The 18,647-nt window shown below is 39.3% G+C and overlaps 1 protein-coding gene across 1 annotated transcript in view; it reads right to left on the bottom strand.

Annotated features, from left to right (window-relative positions):
• Positions 1-18,400: 18,400 nt before the first annotated feature.
• Positions 18,401-18,647, bottom strand: part of KLHL14 (kelch like family member 14) — a 96,134-nt gene continuing 95,887 nt past the window's right edge. The window contains exon 8 of the mRNA XM_062200256.1: positions 18,401-18,541. Within this exon, the coding sequence (XP_062056240.1) occupies positions 18,401-18,541 (141 nt within the window). The remainder of the gene's footprint in view (positions 18,542-18,647) is intronic.

An 18,647-nucleotide genomic window follows, 5' to 3' on the forward strand; every position in this document is an offset into this window, starting at 1 on the left:
CACCTCTGTCTCCAAGCTGCCACCTGCTCTGGCTCTGCAGTTGTGCACCGTGTTTGTGTTCATGCTGCACATCCACACAGGCCCATGGTGTTCCTCTTCCTCTTACAGGATTTGCAGTGTCATTTTTTCTCTCCAATTTTCCCCTGACAGTACAGTACCTGCATTTTTGTTGTTTAATTTTATTTAATTTTTTTATTATTTATCCCTAGCCTAGCATAGTAGGTGGTTCCCTAACCTGGTATCTTGGAATTTCCTCCTACTTCCTTTTGATGGATGTTTGCATAGTTTATCTTTTGTTCATCCATTCACTTTGAACCTGGTTCTATTTTTATTTTTAAAGTGACTGCTTATATAAAGCATATAGTAATGTGTTTCAGATACACTGAGTAAGTCTCTCTTCCTTTTAAAAAGATTTACTTATTTGAAAGGGTTAGAGACAAAGGGAGACAGCGAAAGATCCTCCATCTACTGGTTCACTACCCAAATGGCCACAACTACTGGAGCTGGGCTGATCTGAAGCCAGGAGCTTCATCCAGGTCTTCCACATGGGCCAGGGGTCCAAGAACCAGGGGCATCTTCCCCTGCCTTCCCAGGTGCATTAGTAGGGAGCTGGATTGGAAGTGGGGCAGCCAGGACTTGAAACAGTGCCTATTTGGGATACCAGTGCCGCAGGTGGTGGCTTTACCTGCTGTGCCATGGCACCAATACCTACAAATCTCTTTTAATTGGTATATTTACATCATTTATACTTACTAAGATTATTCATATGATAGAGCTTAAGTCTGATTTATTTTTTCTGTTCTCTAATTTTTAATTTTTTCTAGCTTTTGATTACATCTGCATTTTTTTGTTTCATTTTGATTTCTCTGTTTTGAGTCTTATATAGACTGTATGATTGTGCTATGTTGTTTGTATATAACTTATCATGGTCTGCTTATGCTTACATTTTACCAGTTTGATGTATGGAAAACTTACTTGCCATATGCCCCCTCTTGTGTCATGGTGGTAGGTGTTCCAGCTATCTACCAGGCTCCTCTGATACCACCTCAGACTGGGTAGGGAAGGAGGACTTACTGCTCCCATGTGGGTTCAGGTAGGGGTGGAAGTCTTCTGTAATCTTCAGTGACACTGGGTCGATGGAGTAACTTATGGGAGGGGGGAAGCCATTGTAACCCACAAGCTATACTTTGGAAATTTATATTCATTAAATAAAAGTTTAATAAAAAAAAAAAAAGAAAGAAAGTCCCTGTTTTCTAATGGACTTTTAAAAAATTTTATTTTTTTAAAAAATCTTTTTAAAACATTTTATTTATTTGGGAAGTATGGTTACAAAGAAAGGGAAAGGCAGAGAGAAAGGCCTTCAATCTGCTGGTTCACGCCCCAAATGGCCAAAACAGATGGAGCTGGGCCAATCCGAAGCCAGGAGTTGGGAGTTTCTCTCAGTTCTCCCACATGGCTGCAGGGGCCCAAGCACCTGAGCCATCTTCCATTGCTTTCCCAGGCCATAAGCAGGGAGCAGGATTGGAAAAGGAAAGCCAGGACACAAACTGGCACCCATTTGGGATGCTGGTGCTGCAGGCCTGAAGCTTAACCTACTATGCCACAGCACCAGCCCCATAAAATTCTTATCTTCTTAGATAGAGAGGGAGATAGAAAAACAAGTGCATAAGCTGTTTAATGCAGTGGTTCACTTCCCAGATCAGATCGCTGCTCCTGCTGGTTTGGATTGATATTGGGAATGGGGAATTCAATCTGGGTCTCCCATGTGGGTATTAGGGACCCAGGTACTTGAGCCATCTTCTGCTACTTCCCAGGGTCGATTTTAGCAGAAAGTTATAGTTAGGAATAGAGTTGGGACTTGAACCCAGGCACTCTGACATGGGATGCAGTATGTAAATCACTAGTCCAACTGTTCACTTTTTTTTTTAATTTTATTTTTAACTTTTATTTAATGAATATAAATTTCCAGTGTACAGCTTATGGATTACAATGGCTTCCCCCTCCCATAACTTCCCTCCCACCCACAACCCTCCCCTCTCCCGCTCCCTCTCCCCTTCCATTCACATCAAAATTCATTTTCAATTCTCTTTATATACAGAAGATCAATTTAGTATAAAGATTGCAACAGTTTGCACCCACATAGAAACACAAAGTGAAACATACTGTTTGAGTACTAGTTATAGCATTAAATCAAAATGTACAGCACATTAAGGACAGAGATCCCACATGAGGAGCAAGTGCACAGTGGCTCTTGTTGTTGACCCAACAAATTGACACTCTAGTTTATGGCGCCAGTAACCACCCTAGGCTGTCGTCATGAGTTGCCAAGGCTATGGAAGCCTTCCAAGTTTGCCGACTCTGATCATATTTAGACAAGGTCATAAAAGACAGAGTGAGGATAGTAACCAATGATCCTAAGAGTGGCATTTACCAGGTTTGAACAATTATACAGCATTAAGTGGGGAAGAGGACCATCAGTACACACAGGTTGGGAGAAGAGCCATTGGTGGTAGAGTAGAGGTTATGATTACGAAGGAATGAGGCCCAAGTGTGCTAGACAGGGTCTAGAACAAAGGACAGAGTCATTATTAGATGTGCTAAGAAAGGTGCTGTCTAAGCTACAATTACGTTTTCTGATTGAGAGGCAAATAGAACCTGATAGAAGGGGCTTGATAATAATCTGGTGGGCTTTAGGCCTTGTAAGTTAAGAGGCCCAGACCTATCTATCTCTTCACATGGGGTACATCCTAAGGGAGGTGTGAACCTCCAACTGTTCACTTTTTAACATTTTGTTCTTGAAAATGTACTTGAGAGAGGGCAAAAGAGTGAGAAAGAATCTGATCTTTTTTGACACTACCCTGGCATAGATGCCCATGGCTTCATTACCACTTCTTTGAATGTTAAAGTCTCTCCTGCCCTCTTGGCCCTTGCAGGAAGGGTAGTGGTTGGCTAGCATATACTGGTTATGGTCTAATCTCTTTCTATCTTCCTATGTTGCCCTTTCTTTGATCTTTTGGCTAAGGAAACTTAGTTTTTCTTGGGCCTGTGTGTGTGTCCCTACTAGCATTTCTAAGATACTGGTTTCTCCAGCTCCAAATCATAGTGGAGGAGGCAAAAAGAAAATCCAAGGAGCTCATCACTATGTTGTTCCATGGGCCCTGAGGCTGCCAGCTGATACATCGTTTTTCCCACCTTTCACAGTCTTCTTATACTTGTCATATATGTAGTATCCAGGGTTGCACTTGTATTTTTATAGGACAAATAAGGGAAAGTACATTATTCCATCTTTCCTGAAGCAGAAATTGGGATGCCAAGACTTTTGCATTTTCTCTGTCAGATTTTTATGGTAATTTCAAGGATTTATCTTTCAAGCTGCTATTCCAGGATGTTGTCTACAGAGTCTCAGGGTATGAGGGTTGGAGGAGGTGTATTGGAATTTGTTCTTTTCTACAAGAGTCACAAATCACTCTACTGACTGCCCTGCAGTTCCTGGTTCTACAATTGTCTCTCTGTTCACTGATTCAACGTTTTTTCTTGTTTCATTTGCCGTTTAGTTCTACTAGCATTCTTTCAACTTTTTATCTTCTTTCTTTAACCCTTCTTGGAAATACATGAAAATTTAGAGGCTCTTTCATACTACTATGGGATAGCATGAAAAAAACTTGGGAATTAGTTGGGTTAACATGGTAAGAGCAGAGAAACCAAAATTATTCAGAGATGTTTCAATTTCTGGCCTGCCCTTATATATGAGATATAGAGGCCTACTTATTATTGATATAATTATGAATAATCTGTAAAGAGAACTAACAAACTCTTGGAAATTGTTTGATTTTATTACCTTAATGAAATATATTAGTGCCATGTATTGACAAAAATAGAAAGATATGTACAAAAATACAGTTTGGATATGTCTGAGAGTCAACAAAATAGACAATATGGCTGAATTTAGTTATTATTATGCCTATCTGAGAAGTCTATCAATGGATCAGTGATGTTTAAATAAGTAATAAAATAAAGGCATAAGCTATCACAAATTATTACGTGTGTGTTTCATAGAACTTGATTTTTTCAGGTTCCTTTCAGCAAAACCCCCAGTTATGTTATCAAGACTTTCACAAAATTTGTGTTCCATTGATAATAACAGTAAATTATATAATCTTTCTAGCTGCATTATGCTTCTTATATAGTTTTTTATTCATTTCCATTTGGGTAAGCTTTCTTCTGCTGAGACAATTGTTACAAAAATTATTAAACATTTAAAGCAATACTTAGATTAGGAATGAAGAGGATTATATATATATTACCTTCATGTTACAGTGTTTTTGTATATTATTATGTATCAGTTAGGTCCATCACAAACAGGTGAGCTCAGTGAGGGCATGTGTTAGGTTCCCCCAAGGAAGCTCTTGCTTTCTGCTCTGGAGGCAGTGCTGGGTAGCTCAGTGTTCTGTAGCTTAGCAAATGTGCAGCTTGGGGTGGAAGGTGGGGGATTCCAGAGTCCCCTCAGGCAGGTAGCTCTACTTTCTAGCTGTATTTGAGGAGAGGTGAATTGCCCTAATGTTACCCTCGCCTACAAGTTGCCTTTGGCGAGCTACCTCCAGTTAATTTAGTCTTCTTTCAGAAGTGCTTGATGGTTATTGTACCCAGATTAGTCTACTTCTTCTCCAGGGAGCATCCTTGACTGACAGCCTCAGCAACATGCTGTGTATCTGGGTCAGAGCCATGGACTACTCCAATTCAAGCATCAAGGACTCTAAGACAGCTTTGTTCCTCTCATTTGGAGTATTTTTCTGAAGAGTGATTTGAGCTTAAGGATTTCCTGTTGCTCTACCTCATATCTTAGAGCTTTGCTGCAGGCTAAGAATCTTCCTACCAAACCCTCTCCACCAAGAGCAGGCCAGACTTGCAATCTCAAGGCTCTCCCTGTCTCCACTGGTGCCCTCTCTCTTCCCCAGGAGGCATTTCTGCTAATATGTTTCTTTCACCTCCATTACTGTCTTGCTGAGTGCTTTTCAGGGAACCTAAACTAACATATGTTGGTGCTTAGTACCCACTGTCTGCAGCCCCTCGCACTTAGCTACAACTAAGTTGAGATCATAGGAAAAATCGAATTCAGCATCCTGCCACATATGCCATGGACTTGAATTTTAAGATGTTTGATTCAATGCCAGATATCTGAAACCAAAAACAGTTTTTAGGCAGAAATAGACTTGAATCAACAGAATACTTGATGAAAAAATTACTTTAGTCTAAATCCCTAGGATAAGTTCCCACATTTCCTACTGTATTTGTAAAACTGGAAACCTAACCATAAAGGAAATGGCTCAATAATAGTTGAAGATTTCGGGAGAACTATGAGGCCAACTTTGTGGCTCTTGGATTTCTTTGTTTCCTTTACTACCTAACACTGGTCTTGCATATATCCCTTCATCCCTCTGCACTGTACTTCAAGATATAAAATTATTTTATTATACCTAAGACAAAGTATTATTACTCCCATTTTGCAGATAGTGAAACTAAGGTGGAGAGAAAATAATTTAATATGCTCAAGTTAACCCAACTAGGATACAATAGAAACAAAATTTGCATGGCTTTTGTCTTTGCCTTTTTCATTTTTAGAACTACATTCAGTAATCTTTAAGATGTTTCCAATGATTAATTTTGTGGCTTTGTACACTTGGAATTAAAAAATGATACTTTAGCTAAACCTGCATTTTAACTATGCATGGGTTTTCTGTTAGGGAAGGGAACCACTTTAGTGGACAATTTTAGTTTATTTTTCATTGGCTGCTTTACTGAGCCTCATCAAATGCTTTTGCTTTGCAGAGCTACAGTGGATTAATCCTGAATAAGTAATTTGGAAATGTTTTTATTCATTTCTATGGAAACCATCTATTTGGATTTTCATATATCAAGATCATAGAGCTTTGTCCCAGTGCAATTGCAGTCTTAGTTACAGCAGTGCTGGCTTACATATTAAGGGCACAGTTTTGCTCTGATGGTCCTTCTGAAATCTGTAATTGGTGTGGAACACTGACACTAACAGAATGTGTCTTATGAGGTCCTGCAAGTTAGGCTTCCACAGATTAGTGCAATCTTTCTTGATGGAACAGTCTTTTAGAATTTATTAACCCTATCTGCTTCTCCCATTAGCTACTCAGTTCTCACACAATCTACTTGATCTGCCTTTGCTGGCCTTTTAAAGGACCAAATCTGAATTTGAGCGCTGAATTGAAATCTGGGGTAATAGATACTAGAGATAGATTTCTTGACTTCTTACGCAGAAAAAAACGTTTGTGAAAAAATTAACAACACGTCTATCATGTTTCTTTTCTATAGAACAAAAGCCTATCTTTTTATGCTCAGAATACGTCATCCTGCCTTCAACATTACTTTATCCTCTTGCTCTGGGTTGTAGGTCCCAGCGTCTTTTATGTCCTAAAGATGACTAAGCAGAATATGTGTTTGTGGAGAGCATGAGTTGGGGGTCATGGAGCAGAGACCTCCTGGAGACTATGAACCATAGAGGATGGCCTAAAAATGTTAAGCCATGGATTTAGAAATCTTGGGAGAGCAAATAATAATCACAGTTTTGTATTTACCACTCCCCTCTTTTATTTCCACTCTTTGAAGTCAAATGCTTTTTTTTTTTTTTTTTTTGTACAAAGTCATGCCTTAAAACACTGGTTAGCTTCAATTGATTTATAATATGTGAACTAGCATCTGATATGCCAAAATATTATGTCCCCTCAGGGTCAGTAGGTAGCTATAAAGTTAACTGAGATGTCCTAGACTTCTAATGTGGGAGGAAGTCATGCTTGTTTTTATGTACTTTTACTCTGCTTTCATGCTCTGCCTGATGGTATTATAACAACATCAGCTGTTTTTGGAGCATCCTCACATTTAAATTTTGTCTCCTGTAAACATCATTTAATGTGTTTTCTTTAAACCAGTCTGATAATCTTACTGTCTGTCTTGGAGTATTTAACCCATTGACTTATTTATTTTAAAGCTTTATTTATTTATTTGACAGAGTTATTCAGAGAGAGGAAGAAGCAGAGCGAGAGAGAGAAATGACGGCAATGGCTTGGGCTGGCCTAGGAGGAAGCCAGCAGTCAAGAGTTTTTTCTGGGTCTCCTATGTGGCAGCAAGGGCCCAAGAACTTGGGACATCTTCTCTGGTTTCCCAGGCACATTAGCAGAGAACTGGATCAGAAGTAGAGCATCTGGGACATGAACCAGTGCCCATATGGGATGCTAGTATCGTGGGCAGTAGCTTTACCCACTATACCACAATGCTGGCCCCAGCCCATTTATTTTTTAATGAAATTACTGATATATTTAGTTTTACATCTCATATCTTACTATATGGTTTATGTTTGGGCTGGTTGATGTTCTCTTTCTCTCCTTGCTTGCTTTTCTAATTATTGAACACTTGCTATTCCACTTGCTCTGTTCATTTATTAATCTTACAATTTTATTTTTTAGTTGTTTACTTAGAGATCACAACATGCATCCTTGACTTAGTACTAATTTTTACTTTTACCTCTTCCCTAATAGTGTTTAAAAGCTTAAAACCTTTTAACTCCAATTACTACTCCATTCTGCCTTTAAGTAGTTCTTACTACTCATTTTAGTCATGTATATATTTTAAATTTTATAGTGACCTACAATTTTTTGTATATACTATAAGGTATATTGTATTGTGCCAATACTTATTAATAATTACACACACATTTTTTTCTGAGTTCTTCATTCTCCACTGTTCTGAGCAGGCATTCTACTGTGATCATTTTCTTTTGGTCTGAAAATCTCCCTTTGGTATTTCTTTGAGTGGAGACCTACTGTTAATGAATCTCCTTCGTTTTCATTTGCTGAAATTACCTTTTGTTCAACTTCAGCCGTGACAGATGTTGTAACCAGATAGAGGCCTCTGGGATGGCTTTTGCTTTCTTCCAGCACTTTAAAAGCGTTATTCTAATGTATCTGGTTTCCATCATTTCTGTGGAGAACTAAATTGAAAACCACATAGTGACTTCTTTGTAAAAAGCGATTTTCTCTAGCCATTTTTAAAGATTCTTTTGTTTTCAGGAATTTCACTGTACTTTCATACAGTACATTTCAGCAATGTGCATGTAGTATAGTTTGTATTTTTCCTGTTTAAGGTTTGTTGAACTTGAATCTGTTGGTTGATAGCCTTTAGTGGCTTTGGAAAATTCTTGGCTACTACCTCTGGAAACTGCTGCTCTCCTATCATTTCCCTTTCTAGAACTATACTGATGCATATATTAGATATTGTTAGCATACCCCAGAAGTGTATTTCACTTTAATATATATTTTCCTATTCTTTGTTCTCTCAGTTCTTCGTTTCGTTTATGAATTGCACTACCAGTTTACCAATGCTGTGTTTTGCTGTATCTACTGTTAAAGTCATTCATTGATTTCTTCATTTAAGACATTGCATTTTTAAGTTAGGGAGTAACTTTTTGATTCTTTGAAAATACATTATAGTTTTGTGGTGGATTTTTTTAATCTTTCCATTTTTTCTGTACTAACACATTGCTTATGGTTATTTGGTAACTCAAAAATCTAGATCAGCAGAGGGTCTTTTTCTGTTCTCTGTTTTACTCTATTGATTATAGATTGTCTGATACACGTTTCATGTCTAGTAATTTTAGCCTGAATGCAATGCTTTGTGAATGAAGGAACTGTAGGCTTCATTTGATTTTAACTGCCATCAGAAAAGGTTTCCCCTTTCTCTGTTATACAGATACAGTGAGGAAGTGATCGACTCAATTCAATCAAAGATTCAGCTAAGTATCTTGACTTAATTCACCTCCCAAGCTTTTGTGGCTTGGATTCTGGTCTTTATCTCCCCACCCTAAATTCCACAGAAGACTAAGATTTCCCTTTCAGAGGTTTTCAGTTTCATTCTTTACAACTTTATAATTTGCAAATGTCATGAGGGAGTGAGCAGAGATGAATTTGGAACAGTTCTTACCTGGCAAGTCCTCAGGTCTGTGAAACTGGGAACTGTCCTCTGCTTTGTAGACATATCTGATCTACTTTCCTAGTATGCACCAGAACTGCAAGCTTTCTCCATATGGAAAACTGGCTGTGTGTTTATGCCTCAAGGTTTTCATTTTGTCCTTCCATTCTTTGTGACAGCTAAAGGTTTTGCTGGTTTTTCTTTCCCATTGCATACATCTTCTGCTTCAGCCAATTGCAGTCCACTTGTGGCTAGAACTGGAAAATGTCCTCAGACAAAAAACAAGGTTACTGGCCATCATTAGCTCATCTTGGAACTCTGTTCCCCTGTGGAATTTTAATTAACCAAGTCTTAATTGCTTTCATAACTCTCTAATGCCTTTAAGAATATTTAAAAAATAAGATCTTCTGCTGGTTGTCACAGTGGAAGTCTTAGCCTGCTGTGGACTCTTATTCTGTCTGGATGCAGAAGTCCTTTCTCTTATAATGTCTTGATCATTTATATTACCATGCAGTCTACTAATCTGGAGATGATTATAACAATATCTTGGTAGCACTTTTTCACATGAAAACGTCTTGGTTACTTACTATATCTTCAAGGATATATTAACTGACAAACAAATTCCCTTTAGTTTTAAACTCCTCTTCTGGACTCACATTATACACTCCCTTTGCTGTAAGTCTTCCCTGATTTCCTTAGTGTGACATAAGTTCTTCCTTTCTGGAATTCCCACAGCACCCTAGTTGTATGTTTTTGTTGTAAATATACTGTGCATTATGGCTACTTATATATGTTTACATTCTGTACAGGGTGCAACAAGCACTTTTTAATATAAGGAATAAATGCTTTAGAGATTGATGGAATAATACTGGGAAAACTATCTCAGGATGGAGAGTGTCATAACAGTAGGGTTGCAATTCTGGCTGGCACAGCTATTAAATAGAAGCAACATGGCTAATGTGACAAAGGCAAGCAGCTTGTGCATGCTCACACACTTTTCATACTTACATACTGAGACTTTATATCAAAAACTCATAAAGGTTGTTGTGGTGGTGACAGTCAGACTTGAGAAAATCCTTGCATGACTTGTCTTTTCAAGAATAAGGGCCAAAGATTTCAGACATGATTTGCTACTCTAGGATTTCTAATACATCTAAAATCAGTCATCATCACTTAACTGAGCATGGCTGTGAGCAAGACACTGTGGGGACACACATTTCGGGCATTCCCCATTTTATATGGGGCAGGGGGCGGTTAGTGGAAACACAGCATATAAAGCCATGGATATAAGAAAATACTCAACCAGAGCTATGTAATAGTGGAAACAGTGACACTGTAAGGATTTTGGGGAGATGATGACCACGCTGGGGGTGGTCTAGCAAGAGACCTAGATCATATCTTGTCATGAGACCCCATGTAGTTTATGGAGCCTCCAGGGATTCTGGCTTTAAAGTTTTTTCTTTTCATTCTTCCCTGTGATTTGGATTAAGATGGCCAATCATGTTGGAAAAGCAATGAATACATTTATTATGGCATCTTCTCCCAGCTGGCTTTAATAATCTCAAATTACTTTTAAGAAAACCACGGGCAGGCAAGTAAAGAACTTCCTGTCCAACTGTGTGAGTGCCATCTGGCCTGAAGAAGCATCTTGGTGGTCTAAATCCATTCACAAGGAAAGTACAGTTTGCCACAACTATTCTGGAAGTCTGGGGTGGGAGGAGCTGCAGCAATTCTCATCAGAAATGTTAAATGGGGAAAATGACTAGAGAGGAACTGAATAGGCAATCTCTGGAGAGCCAGAACTTTTATGTTTAAAAGCATCGTGGTGAAATAGTAGTTGCGTAGAGCCTGAAGCTGGTGGGAGCATCAGAAAGATCACATAAGAACGTTGTTGGAGGACTATCTGTGACACCAGTATATAAATCAAAATTTGCCAGCGTTTAAACGTGCTTCACGGCCCAACGTGGAGCTGCCTCCCGGCCTGAGCCGCTTGGCTGGAGACACTGTGTTCTCTGAGTCAGCCCTGCCCTGGTGACCGGGGCGCAGCTCCTGCGGGATTCCAGCGACCCGTGCTGAGCCCCCGGCGTCCGTGCTGTCACGGAGGCCGTGGGCTCCACTGAATCCCTGGTCCCAGGCCTAGGGCCCTGCTGACCCTCAGAGGAACCGCCCGAAGGAGCACAAGCTTTGCCACAGCGCCACCTTAAAAAGGCACTGTAGTTCCTCTAGTTCCAGGGACCTGCATCTGAGGTCTGGGGGGAGGCAGAACTGTCCCTCATGAATTGGCCACCCCGGACACCGGACACCGGGCACTTTCACTCATCTTTTGTGAATTCGCTCTGACCTGTCTCAAATGGAGTTCCTCCTGGAAGCATCGTCAGGGATGTGTTGTATTCATTTGTATTTCTAATCCACAATCCTCAATTAAGGAAAAAAAAAAAAAAAAAAACAAAAAACATGCAGCTACCAGAAAATTCTACACGACTTCAACTGATTAAGAATTTTTTTTATATACAGCCAAGTATGGTGGTTAGAGAAAGGGTTTAGATTCAAGACTTGGTGTGAATCCTAGTTCTGCCATCGATCGGCTCTTTCACCTTATAAAAGTTGTTTACCCTTTTTGAACATGTGTCTGTGCTTTCAACATTTGAGTAATACTTCATAAGGATGTTCAGCGAAAATATGTAGAAATGCCCAAAATAAGGCCCAACTCATAATAAACATTAAAGGATGCTTTATGCTGTCACTGAAGAGAATATTATTGGTATAATAACTTTGAATTAATAAATCATCTTCCTTTTATTTAGTTTTCCTAATGTAGTTCAGTAAGTGCATAAATGTCCCAGATTTTTTTTTTTAATTTAAGGTTTGTTTATTTGAAAGAATTACACAGAAGACAGAGAGACAGAGAGAAAGGTCTTCCTTCCATTTGTTCACCCCCTAAATGGCCACTAAGGCCGGTGTGCTGCACTGATCCGGAGCCAGGAGCCAGGTGCCTCCTCCTGGTCTCCCATGCGGGTGCAGGGCCCAAGGACCTGGGCCATCCTCCACTGCCTTCCCAGGCCACAGCAGAGAGCTGGACTGGAAGAGGAGCAACCAGGACAGAACTGGCGCCCCAACTGGGACTAGAATCTGGAGTGCTGGTGCCTCAGGCAGAGGATTAGCCTAGTGAGCCTCGGCGCCGGCCACGTCCCAGAATTGAGCAACATGACTGGAAGCAAGGAGACTGCCATCTTCCTAAATGAAGATACTTTGTCCTGCCATCAAGTATCTGCCTTGCCTCTACCTACCGCCACGGGTCATTTTGTTTTATGTTTTATTTAGATGGTCACAGCATAAGATTTAGCTTAATAAGTAAAAAATAGAAGGGGGCATGATAGTAAAAGGTCACTATTCTTGAAGTGATGAAACTTCTGCCCTGAGCAGTAGACACCAACACACAGTAATTTACTTTAACCATCTTGTTTTTAGCATCATTAGTGAGCTAACTGTTAAGGATTAACCATTACTGAATCCTTAATATATACTAGGCAGGAGTCTAAGAATACAATAGACCATTCAAGCTTCAATCTATAGATTTCTTTCTTATTCTTACACCATTGTTCTTGTATTAATGAAGCACATATTTCGTGTTCATTTCTAGGACTGAGCTTTTTGTTATTGCACCAAACCTGATGAGTCATGTAGAATACCTCTGCTTTGTTTTGAATGTTTGCCCCCTCCAAAATTCACGTTAAAATGTAATTATCATTGTAACAGTGTTAACAGGTAGAAAGTTGAAGAGGTGATTAGGACACAAGAGCTCCATCCTCGTGGGTGGGACGGGCACTCTTATAAAATGGCAAGCTTCACCATCCACCAAGAGGAGTCACAACAAAAAGGACCTTGCCGGAAGCTGGCACCTTGATATCAGCTTTCCCAGTCTCCAAAATTGTGATCCAGTAACTTGTTTTCATTATAAATTACCCAGTCTCTGGACATTCTGTTAGCAGCAGTTGAAAACAACCAAGAGAATCTTCATTAAGAAATCTCACCCATTCTATGAGTCTGCTGTGTATCCCGCTTCCCATGTTGGATCATTCTCTCCCTTTTTGATTCTATCAGTTAGTATTAGCAGACACTAGTCTTGTTTGTGTGATCCCTTTGACTCTTAGACCTATCAGAGTCATCAATTGTGAACTGAAATTGATCACTTGGACTAGTGAGATGGCATTGGTACATGTCCTAAATAGCACTCTGGCCTCAGAATCAGCCCTTAAAGCATTCGGATCTGGCTGAAGAGCCCATGAGAGCATTGTAGGCATGGAAAGCCAAGACACCATGGAAAAGAAAAAAAAAAAAGAAGACCTAAATGAAAGATCTCTGTGAGTGAGATCCCAGTGGAAAGAACGGGGCCATCAAAGAAGGAGGTACCTTTCTCTGAAGGGAGGAGAGAACTTCCACTTTGACTATGACCCTATCGGAATAAGATCAAAGTCGGCGAACCCTAAAGGCTTCCATAGCCCTGGCAACTCATGACTAGGGAGATTACTAGGGAGCCTAGGGAGATTACTGACGCCATAAACAAGAGTGTCAAATTGTTAAGTCAACAACAGGAGTCACTGTGTACTTACATCTCATGTGGGATCTGTCCTTAATGTGTTGTCTAATGTGAAGTGATGCTATAACTAGTACTAAAACAGTATTTTTACACTTTGTGTTTCTGTGTGGGTGCAAACTGATGAAATCTTTACTTAGTACATACAGAATCAATCTTCTGTATATAAAGATAATTGAAAATGAAAAAAAAAAAAACAAAACCCTGGTGTTAAATTGGAAATTGCATAGAAAATTAATTAATTTTTAAAAAATATATAGGATCTCTGTCTTTAATGTGCTGTACACTGTTATTTAATGCTATAACTAGTACTCCAACAGTATTTTTCACTTTGTGTTGCTATGTGAGGGCAAACTGTTGAAATCTTTACTTAATATATACTAAACTGATCTTCTGTATATAAAGAGAATTGAAAATGAATCTTGATGTGAATGGAAGGGGAGAGGGAGCGGGAGAGGGGAGGGTTGCGGGTGGGAGGGAAGTTATGGGAGGGGGGAAGCCATTGTAATCCATAAGCTGTACTTTGGAAATTTATATTCATTAAATAAAAGTTTAAATAAATAAATAAATAAAAAATGAAAAAAAAATCTCACCCAACTTGAGGCATATTTATTGTGCTATCCAGAGCAGCACTACGTAGCTACCTCTAGTAAACAAATGTACCATGAATTTAGATATTTCCATCTTCTAGTGATCTTTTTGCTTCATCTCACTGCTGTTTTATTTTCCACTCTTTAGATATTCCCAAGTCAAGGGCTTTTAGGAAATCAGGCTTGACTGGTTATGATCTGTCTCTTCTACAGAAACCCACTTTTTCAAGATAAAGTGATCAATGTATATTACTTGGTTTTGGTCTCCTTTACTAATCCTATTTTAACTTGTTCATGTGTTTAATTTTTTGTACCTTTTATGTTTATTATTTTTAAAATATTTTATTTATTTGAGTAGAGTTACAGAGAGGGAGATACAGAGATCTTCCATCTGCTGGTTCACTCCTCAAATGGCCACAATGACTGGAGCTGGGCTGATCCAAAGCCAGGATGCTTCTTTCAGTTCTCTCATGTGGGTGCAGGGGCCCAGGAATTTGGACCATCCTCCATGGCTTTCCTAGGCCATAAAGAAAGAGATGGACTGGCAGAGGAGCAGCCTGGACAAAATTGGCACCCATATGGGATGCTGGCACCTCAGGCAGAGGCCCAGCAGCCCATGTGCTCATTTCTTCAGCTATGGATGATCCTTGACTTACAATGTTTGTACCCACAATTTTTTGACTTTATGATGGGACAAGAGTGATACATACTCAGTAGAAAATGGATTTTCAATTCAGAGTGGGTTTGTAAGGATGTCACCTCATTGTAAGTTGAGCAGCATCTGTATTCTCAATCAAGTTTGATCAGAAATCTGGCACTTATTATGATGCTTTGAAATATGTTTAACAAGTACTTGATGCTTACTATGTTGATAATGATAATCATTTGTTAGGTGATGTGTCAAGCAGCTGGGGAAATATAAATTCAGCTATATATGGAAAAACACATGTAAATTTTAAGATCAGATACAACTTACTTGATTAAAAAAAAAATCTGGTCCCTATAGCCTTTTACTCAGTTTTAAGGCAAATTCTCAGAATATTTTTTCCTTCTTCAGTATATTTCCACTTCCTGCCACAAATTCCTGCAAATGCTAACTGACTAAATACAGTAAACATAAAGTCTAGTTATGGATTTAAAGTAAGTGGTTCCCTGAGATTAGGAAAAAGCATATTTCCTTAACTGCTCATGGAATTCTATCAGCACTGGATGTTTGGGGGATGTAGAGTTATTTGGAAGATTTGCAACAACTCAACCACTGATTCAGGAGAAGATGATAATAGGGGACATCTTCAAGAGGGATATTTTTTGGTATGGTACCTTAACACAGGGAGAAGAAACACATTACACTTGCTTTTGTGAAATATTTGTGATGCTGCAAAGGTCTTTCAGGGATAGGGTTTGGCCTAGTTGCTAAGACCCCCTCAAGTCCTACATTGGAGTGCTGAGTTCAAGGCCTAGATCTACTAATGAGTCCAGCTTCCTATAAATGAGCACACTAGTGTGCAGCAAGTGATGGCTAAAGTGGCTGGGTCTCTGCCACCCACATGAGAGACCTGGATTGAGTTCCTGGCCTCTGGCTTTGACCTGGCCCAGCACCAGTTGTCAGGAGCATTTGGAGAATGAACCAGTGGATGGAAGCTCTTCCTGGCTGTTTCGGTCTCTCTCTGTCTCTTGAACTAAAAAAAGTACCTTAATTGTGAGTTTCATCAATAATGACAGATTTGGCTGAGAAGCATCAAAGTAAGTTCTCCCTAGTTTGCTGGCTTCGAGAACTAGCCACTGACCCTGCATGCTTTTTTGGAGGCTGTCCAATGGCTACCTTCAGCTCCATGCCTTTATTCCCCACATCTCCCATGACCCCTCTAATTGCCCTGCATAACTTTCTTGTCAGATTTTTTTAAAGAATAAATTTAAATACTATGTATTTAGATAATTGATTTAATTTTCAGATTCACTCATTCATTAGAAAGTGTTTGCATATCTTAATACATCTGATGCTTATAATAACATCTATAAATATTCAGTTATTGGATCTTGATGAGTTATGTAACACTTCTATAGTAGAAAACCCAAGAGTCCACTGACATAACTTTTAACTCAACATTTTTTCACAAGCATTCCATAGTTTTAGCACTGTCCATATCATCTGTATTTACACACTGTGAGGAAGGTGAACCTTAAAGCATATCTGCAGAATAAAAGATTTCGGCATTTACGTATTACAAATCTTCAATTCAATGTAGAGATGTATATGTATGCTCCATAAGTAGGAATGTGAGACAGTGGGATTAGTACATAAAGTTTTTATTTAAAGTTTTTCCTTTCCAAGCAAGCTTCATATACACATTCTAATACTGTACAAAATTTACATTCTCTGTGATTTATTCACTTTTCACTGTCTAGGCGTTTGTGTCTTTCTGAAATACAGAAAGCTTTACTTACAGTTCTCATAAATGCTTTTATTTATTTTGGGTAGAAATAAAAATAAGACAAAGGACAAGTCTAAGGAAATCAAATATTGTCATATAAACTGACTTTTGGAAGAAACGGTGACAGTGGACAATAAAAGGTTCTGAAACAGATCTTGTTCTCTTCGTGATGTCACCTGGAATTTTCCTACGAAGTACTGTAACTTTCTATATACTCATGTTTTCAAGAAAAAAAGAAATGGGAGCTGATTGCACTAGATAGACTGTTTATATATATTTTTTACAACGGATCCTTTGGATCTGAACATACAAATAAATACAAAACAACGAAGATTGCACTTTACTGTAGAAATGCATTGGATTCTGGGGTACCCATCCATCCTGACGTGCTCCGCATGACATCACCAAGGCATTCTTATTCCATGGCTTCCCTTCTTGTTTTGAATGACATAGTTGTTGAGGGATTTGATAGCATCTTTGGGTGATTACAAATATTTTAGGCTTTTATTTACTCTTAAAAGTTGATATTCAATAAGAACTTGCACATCAAATTTATGTTCCTGCTGGCTTTGTTGATTGGCCACACTGAGGACATCTCATGCCCTCCTGACCTTCACACCTCCATTCCTCATGCTCCTGAGGACTGCTAGACATCAGCTGCTTAACTGAGCTCAGGTGTCTCTGATATCAGCCCAATTATGATGAGTTGAGGGAATAGTGAGGGTAAGTTGTGTCCAGAGCCAGCCAAAGGTAAGGAGAAGAAGCATTCTCTCAGGGGCTATAATTGGCTCCTATGCCTCTTCTGAATTGTGTTTTAAGAACAGAGAGAACCGGTATTGTAATAATAAGGAATTAGTCCTTCTTTCCCCCCTTGAATCCCTGAAAGCCACCTCCCAGTTTTCATTATGAATTGAGTTTGGGTCAGATGTGTTATCCAACAGAATCTCTATAACACTGTATGACTGAATTTGTCAATCCTATCTTTTGAACCAAATAAAAATGTGTGTTCACTACTTGAAGCCGAAACAAATGAGAAAGCACAGGTCTTTGTGAAGTGACTAGTGGCATAGCGTATTTTGTTTTAATCTTTCAGATAAAATTGAGGACACAGAAATTATGATTGTGGCTGGCCTGAAACCCATGGAGCAGAAAGCAATTGCTACAAGAGCCAACGCCTTTCTGTTCTCTGATCCTGGCAGGTGCTGTTAAGATCAGAAGGGATGAGAAATGCAGTTGTAAAGATACAAAAATGCCCCTCTTTAATCTTAAATGACTTTCAATAACTGTCTTGCAGGTGGAGTCTGAGAAGTAGTCAGAGGTTAGGAATACAGAATCAAATGGCAATTTCTGAAATGCAGTGTGAATATTTTGGTGGGTCCAATTTTTGAATCATTCATGAACACAACATCCCCAAAACTTCAACACAGATCACATGCAGGTAGACTACAATGCACAAAAAACTGATCTTAGGTCTTCCTGGGGTCAGTCTTCTGTATCTTATCTTTGTCCTTTGGAAAGTTAACATCCATGTGAGGAGTTTTTGTAAAGCTGGGACAAGTTAAAACCAGTCTGAAATGGAAGTCTGTCACCACAGTAAGGATTTGGTAGGATTTGAGTCACACACACAGCATCTGTTCAGAACAGGTCTCTCTCTTGTAGTCACTTGTAAATCATCAGAAACCAAGGGTGGGTTTTGGCAGTTGTACCATGGGAATGCATTGTTCCTATGACGATAGTGACATGACCTGTCACTGCTTCCTCAAACGTGACACTGTTCATTCCAGGATTTCTTAGTGTTATTTGTTGTACGGTACACAGGCAGGCAGGATAACTGTCGCACAAGCAGGGCCTGCCAGGGGTTCTGCTACATCTCCTTCAAGTTCTGTCCAGGTTCCTTTCTCTGGACAGTAGCATATTGTAGATGACTTGTAGGCCCCCTGTAATGGCAGAGCAGGGAGCATTTAGACAAAGGTGTTCAGAGAACTACAACAGCCGACCTATCACAATCACACTGGAGAGGACCTCTTCTTAGCTCTTGCTAAG

This window comes from Lepus europaeus, chromosome 9 (assembly GCF_033115175.1).
Source record: "Lepus europaeus isolate LE1 chromosome 9, mLepTim1.pri, whole genome shotgun sequence".
NCBI lineage: Eukaryota > Metazoa > Chordata > Mammalia > Lagomorpha > Leporidae > Lepus > Lepus europaeus.